The following is a 7,500-nucleotide window of genomic DNA, read 5'->3' as shown; positions in this document are numbered from 1 at the left end:
AATCCACTGAATGTCCTTCTTGCTATTCAATCCATCCGGTTTTAATCGGATTTGTTTTGAAATCTTTTGGACTAGTTTTGGACTTGTCGTCTTTCAGTCCAACTGTCATTCAGTGGGGAGGTTATTGGTTCGATTGCTTGTCCAAATGTTGAAGTGTCCTTGAGCAAGGCATTGAACCGCACTGCTCCACTGTTTGTGAATGTGATTGACATTATAAAAGCTCTTTATTAGTGAAGTCCATTCAGTTTGAAGAGGATCCTTGATGTCAATTCAGAGTATTGGAATGACTGTCTGACTGTCTTTTAGACTCTGAATCCATTTATCTAAAACCTGCTGCTGTCTGACTAGTCTTAGACCGGTTTAACCCAACTCTTTGGACTGACTTCAGTCCACTTCTAGATTAGTTTTTGGTCTCCTTCTTCTGCTAGATCTATGTGAGCTGGTTCTGGATGAGTTTTAATATCAATAACGATTTTATGACTTCATTTAGAGTACATTTGATTGCAATTTGTGATAAGTTGATGAGATTAATTGAAGATTGATAGTTTTTGAGGATGTTTCAGATATCGACTGTGAGTTTTGGGCTCCGTTCATTAGTAGGACTAGATTTATCTTAATTTTGGTGTGAAGTTGAAGATTTTGCAGTGGTTTAAGGTAATAATCAGAGTAATTTGTAATCTGGAGAAAACATATGCTTCTTTTATTCCAAGTTTTAATGTTGAGATTTAATGTTCATCTTCTAACTTTCATGTTCAGTCAGACTCTGTGACTTCAGATCTTCAGCTGCTGATGTTTTGGGGGTTATGATGTTCCTGATGGTGCACGAGGAACATTTCAGGTGATGATGAGTGTGTGTGTGTGTGTGTGTGTGTTTCAGGTGCCGACGTCCACCACGGAGCTCAGCACCATGCTGCTGCCCCGGCCTTCGTCCGCTCAGGGATCAGAGCGACGAGAACGTGCGCTGAGCGCCGCCAGCTACCTCACAGACGCCATGGAGGGTGAGGAGAGACACACACACACGCACACACACACACACACACACACACACACACACACACACACACACACACACACACACACACACTACCTGAGAGCTTGCCACAGAGCTCCGACTGTTACCTGTGAGGAGAGTAGGGATGGGAACTGTTAAGAATTTAGCAATTCCAATTCCATTATCAGTACTGTTTATCAATAAGATTCCTTATCGATTCTCTTATTGATTCTCATTGAGTGAAAATGAAAGTTAACGAAAAAATGAAATAATACAATGTTTGCATTAAGTCTTTAATATCTTTATCCTGAACAGAAGAAAAAAATGTCCATGCAACTTGTGCAGTCTCATCAAAAAGAGAAATGAGTTGAATTACTTCTCAAATATCAAGAGGCCCAGTGCAGAGTTTGTGTATCTTAAGCTGCTCAGTAAAATCACTAAAAAAGCATGAAAATATAATACAACATCTGGATCTATTTACATTGCTTTGCATTCAACTTGATCCTAAACTGCTTTGGACACAAACAAAGAATGCATCTTTAGAAATGATCACGTACAACAAATATACAACTGCACTGAATTCTGGCAGATTAGCAGTTTTTCTGCAGAAAAACTCTGGAGTACTTCTTCCTCGACGCCATGTTGGAAAGCTCAAAACCATATTACGCCAGGCTGGGCTCACACTGCATGCTGTGCGTGTCCGGTCCGGCTTTGGTACGGAATTACCGCAGCCCTGTCCGCCACTGGTGCTCTGCGGTCCGCTGGAATAGGTTGCCTGATCTGCCGCTCTTTCAGCCCAAACACAATGTGAAACACGTTTAACTCAATAGAAAACAGCCCGGATCTCTATCTCTGTTGAAAATGCTCGTTACAATCGTAAAAACCGTATTTGCATAATAAAAACATGTCACAAGCACATAACCATTTCATCAACCTGCCCGACGTGTTCAAAAGAAGCCTGATTTGGCAGAAACTCACCCAATCTGGCAACACAGAGCCACTCCTGGTCTCCAGCTTTTTTTGTGCAATTTTGGTGTCGTTTGACTTCCCTACAATGACTAAGTACAAAAAAAAAAAAAAAAGAATTCTTCTAATGCGTCTAATGATTATATTGCGTTGTTTGTTATGTTTGTGGTAACCGATAAGCGGAATCGTCAAGGAGACAGGCAAACAGTTCCTTGGACTCGAGTCACTGGGAACCGCTTCTACAAAAGAATGGGTTCTGGATTCTCATCCCGAGTGGAGAGTTTACAGGACGCAGCGTCAGATTCGCTCAGTTAGACTGTTTGTCCCTTAAACACCTCACAGAACCTGAGGAACCTCACCTGAAGAGCACTTAGAGCTTCTAAACCAAGTGTGTTTGTGTGTATGTGTGTGCGTGCGTGCATGTGCACGTGCGTGTGTGTGTGTGTCCGTGCTCCGGCTGAGTCATTGTTTCTCCCCTCGGCACTCGTTGCTCAGAAAGAACAGATCATTATAGGGGAGAAAAAACAAACTCGCCGCTGTCCCCCTCCCCATGTCCCTCCGTCCTCCCTCCATCCCTCCGTCCTCCATCCCTCCCCTCCTCCATCCTTACCTTCATCTTCATCTCCTCTCTTTTCTCTTTTCACCACAAATCAGTTTTATTGCCTTCAGATTGAATCACCTCAGACTTCACTTTGTTCCCTCTTGTTTCCACAACACCTGACTGCTCCCTTCATCCTTCTCCTTTGCTCGTCTTCCTCTTCGCCACATGAAGATGGTCTCTTTTTCTTGAACCGGGAACAAAGTCAGACTGCGGTCAACAAAAGTGAAGAAGAAACATTCAGTGCATTTTACAGTCATGAGGGGTCAGGGTGAAAAGTTCAGGAGAGAGAGGAAAAGAGGGAGAGGGAGGCAGTCAGGTTTCCAGCCAGGTTCCAGTCTGGTTTCAGTCTGGTTTCACCCCGGTGACCTCGCCTCTCTTCCTGGTCCTGCAGAGCTGGAGGAGTCCCATAAGAAGTGCCACCCCTGCTGGTACGTCTTTGCCCACCGGTACCTGGTGTGGGAGTGCTGCCCCTGCTGGCTGAGGGTGAAGCAGCTGGTGAAGATCATGGTGATGGACCCCTTCCTGGACCTGGCCATCACCGTGTGCATCGTCCTCAACACGCTCTTCATGGCCATGGAGCACTACCCCATGACCGACGAGTTCAACGGAATGCTCAGCATCGGGAACCTGGTAGGAGAGCATTCTGGAATGTTCTGTCCTGAATTACAAAGTGAAAACAGCATTGAGCGTCAGTATTTCACCTTTTGCTCCTCTTCATATCTGTGAAGAAGCTGGAATCCTCAGGAGAGCTTTGATCGATCGTCAGGTCTTTCAGCCTTTCATTGAGGGGTTTGAAAATGATTTAACCTCCTTGATGGCTGCTTATTGAGCGCATGCACGTTACAAACAAACTCCAGGCGAGTGGAGGAGGTCGTGACACTTTAGCAAAGCGACAAAATGGCGAGACGTTCTGGGTAGAAAAAAAAACTCTGGAAAACGCCTCAGAGCTAAGAAACTGACCCCGATTTCTCCGCTCTGCTTAGAAAACGTGTGTGTGCGTGTGTGTGCGTTTGTGTGCGCGTGTGTAAAAGCGAGGTGAGTTGGAGTATCAGAGCTGACACAAGCGAGTCGGATGACTGACTCCAGAGTTTGACCTGCAGGTGTGTCCACCGTGTGACAGCCGCTGATAGGTTGACGCAACATGCTAATCGCTTCACCTGAGGTGTGAAGGCCCTCAGCCAAAATCAGCATGTTGATCTCTCTCTCTCTCTCTCTCTCTCTCTCTCTCTCTCTCTCTCTCTCTCTCTCTCTCTCTGTCTCTCTCACAAACACACACACACACTCTCGTACCTGTCCAAGATGTCGGGTTTGCTCAGCTCATGCTGCGAGCAGCAGCGTGAGGCGGGAAATGGTAATACCCTGAATAAGTAGAAACGGTGGCTTCGGGCCGGCCTGTGGCAGCGGTGTTCAATCAGTGGCACCGGGGCCCAAAGGCTGCCGTCTGTAGGATCATCAAAGACAAAAAGAATAGAATACAATCCGTGTACTCCTTACAGTTATCATGTCTGTACTAGGTTAACCACTCCTCTGTTGTCTGTTACTAATAATGGAGGACCTACAGTGCGGTTGGCCAGTAAGCTAACGTGTTAGCTAAGGCAAAGTTAGCGCAACTGTTACATCTTGCCATCAAATACAGAGTTGAACTCAGTTACCTAGTCTGTTAGCATGTTTGCTAGCCAGATGCTGTAATAGATTTGAATCTGATACCAACTCCGAGGACAAGATTCACAACATGATGCTAAAGCTAGCTGAACTCAATGAGTTCCTAAACATGTTAGCATGTTCAGTGACAGAAAACTGAACTACATTTGAGTCTCACGGAGTTATGATGGGCCTGAAGGCCAGATTCAGCTGAACTTCTCAGCACACAAACTGTAACTCTGGAGAACACACTGAACGATGAAGTGAACTTATTGCATGTTTTTAGTTTTTCTTCAGACATAAAACCTCAATAGAAGCTGCAGAGTTTGAGCAGGAGGACAGAATGCTGATGAAGTGATGCTTTGAGGTAGTTGTTGTTGACTCTCGCTTGTTCGCAGATCGTCAGACAGGCTGTTAGTCGTCACTGCCAGCCGATGAGATTAAATCCGTCATGCTCCACCAACACCTGCGTATCTGTGCAGGATCAAATCTGAGGCAGGAATCAGGTCCAACCTGCAGGAGACCTGACGGAGGAATTGGTCTTTTTGGGGAAAACCATCACTTCCTGGTCGGCTCAATGAATCAATATGTCAACCGTGTCATCCATTTTAAACATTTTTCATGAGCAAGCGCCACAAAATCTGCCCAAAATCTTTTATTCTTACGTTATTGACTGCAGTTATTCAGTTTTCAGGGGTTTTTTTTCTTTTTTTTTATGCCACCGTAATGCAATTAAATTATCGACTGAATGTCATGACCATATTTCCTGAATATCCACAACTTATTATTTACATCACATTTCAGACGACCAGATGTAGTTAGATTACTGGATCCTGCACTCCTCTCATCCACATCCATCCACCATCAGAGGCTTCCTGATCAGTTACTTGAAGTTTCTCAATAATTGTCAGGAGGTTTGGTGAACCCAGTGGATATCATGTTTCATAGAAAGTCCCAGTACAGACGACTGGGGGAATTGTCTATTCCCACATGGAAATGTTTGAAAAAACTAAAGAGGAACAACCTTTTTGTGTGCCACCTGGAACAGTACTTTGTCTATAAACAGCTAACTTGATGAAGAAAATACCCTCATTTTCCTGAAAATGGGTAAATGACTGGAAATGACCATATTGACAATCAGAAAAAAACATATCTTCTAACTGTGACACCTTCAGACACATAATCCCTGTCCCCTCAACATACGTTTATAAAGGCTGTGAACTCATTGAAAGATCTTTAAACTGATGTGAAACTTTTAAAAACTACATCAGAGGTCTATACAACCTGCAGCTCTGGAGACTCTCGTGGCTTTTTCAGCTCCACTGTAGTGGATCCATCAAGCTTACAGAAAATTCTGTATTTAAAAAAAGATTTTTCTTTGATTTTTTCTCTTCTGTGATTAGCAATTCAATTCAGCTCTATTTATATAGCTCCAATTAATACACAGTTATTTCTTGGCACTTTTACAGAGAAAATCCAACAGTTCCACATGATCAAGCAAAAGTGACTGTGGGAAGGAAAAATGCCCTTTTCAAGGGAAGAAACCTTTGCAGAACCAGGCTCAGAGGTGGCGGCTTTCTGCTATTCCGGTTGGGACGAAGGGATAGAAGGAGAGAAAAGGATAGGGCGGACAGATTGATTCACCAAATCAGCTCAGCATCGCTCCGCTCACTGCAGGTGGATCAATATGGGAGGCCTCAGACCACAAACCTTGAGGATCCGATCTCTACTTTCAAGCCTAACCTTGAAAGTAGAGACTATATTAATATGGCCAAAACTACTCGAAGAAATAATATCGTAAAAGTAGTTAAAATAATTAAAAACACTCAGAGGTAAAAAATTGTTAATAGAGCTAAAACTGCTGTAACCATTCAGAAATGCACAGCAGCTATTTATAGCAAAAAACAACTGAACCAGCTAAGATGCATAACATCACTTAAATAATTAAAACAGGAAAAGACATTGGCCAAAATTGGCTACAAAAGCAGAGACTGTAAATAAAAGTATTTAAGTAACCACCTATAAAATGCTGAGAATACAGTATAACATACAATTTTAGTTTAGATTTTTTTTTTCATGTGAGATCATTAACATGTTTTGTGGCTTTAGATGAATTTGATTTGGTGTAAAATTACAAAAAATTGCTCTTTCACTCATAAAGATTGCAGACCCCTGTGCTATATTAAGACTTTCTGTCTTTTTATATTTTGACATCAATATAATTAAAAACCAACACATTTGTTTGTTTGCAAAATCTTCTATCTAATCTATCAAATGTAATATTTCATAGTTAAAAATAAATCCAATAAACTGGCCAAAACTCTCACTGGATATCCTGAGAAAGCTTTCAGTCTGCTTGGTTCATCCTGTTGGAACTTTATTAGCAGTGCTCATCACACACATTTAGTTACAATGTGAAAAAAACATATTGGTAAAATGCTCTTTTACGGTCAGGTTGAGACTGTTTAGTCCACAGCCAAAATATTCAAGCAAACCCCTTTTTTTCTGCTCTTCATATCTATAGAACAACTGCGAACACTTCTTAGTATAACAGCACAGGGCAACTAAAAAAATTATTCAAAATAAGTATGAAAGAGACACAACATGTACAAAACAACCACAATGCGAGTTGAGCCAATTCAAACCCCAATTTTAAATTTCTAAATTTTTAAATTCTAAATTGAATGAATAACCCGAGAGTGTCACCTTGAAGGAGCTCCTCAGGGCTCAATCCTCGGGCCTCTGTCTTTTTTAAATTTAACAATATTGGTCTTGATTTTCCTCAAATTTAGTGTATTGTTCTTTGAAGCCGTGCATCACCTACTCACTTTGTGTCTGATAACGCTTCCTGCACATATGTAATAATGCATTTTTTTAATATCATTTAGAATAATATTAAATTCTACAATAATCCAGTTTTAACATATTAAAACCAAGAACAACTGGATCTGTGCAGTCTCAGACAACTGCTAGAGAGTCACAGATTCATCTAACAGCTGAAAAAGCCTATTTATTCGTAAAAAAGTAACTTTTGGTATAGTTTTTAATTCCCTGCTCTCTTAACTCTGACATAAAGCAACAAAGACTTGAACTCTGACATGTCAGCTGACTTTATCACACCTCAACCAGCAGGAGAATCTCGGAGTTCGTTAGCGCCCTGAGATGCCAATTGATTGGATTTGCGTGTCGCATTTGTCCACCTGGTTGTCTGTTCCTCAGAGTTATTACCCCACCACCACCACCACCAGGCGGGGCGGGGGCGGGGGGGGTGCATGTATTCACCAGCACCAGCAGTTATATA

At 42.2% G+C, this 7,500-nt stretch overlaps 1 protein-coding gene across 1 annotated transcript in view; it reads left to right on the top strand.

Moving 5' to 3' along the window:
- The window catches only part of LOC115393909 (sodium channel protein type 4 subunit alpha-like), a 153,780-nt gene that overhangs the window by 79,328 nt on the left and 66,952 nt on the right, over positions 1–7,500 (top strand). Inside the window, exons 15-16 of the mRNA XM_030099011.1 lie at positions 878–998; positions 2,950–3,188. Of these exons, the coding sequence (XP_029954871.1) occupies positions 878–998; positions 2,950–3,188 (360 nt within the window). The remainder of the gene's footprint in view (positions 1–877; positions 999–2,949; positions 3,189–7,500) is intronic.

This window comes from Salarias fasciatus, chromosome 9, assembly GCF_902148845.1.
Source record: "Salarias fasciatus chromosome 9, fSalaFa1.1, whole genome shotgun sequence".
In the NCBI taxonomy this organism is placed as follows: domain Eukaryota; kingdom Metazoa; phylum Chordata; class Actinopteri; order Blenniiformes; family Blenniidae; genus Salarias; species Salarias fasciatus.
This window is presented reverse-complemented; position numbering and strand designations above follow the sequence as displayed.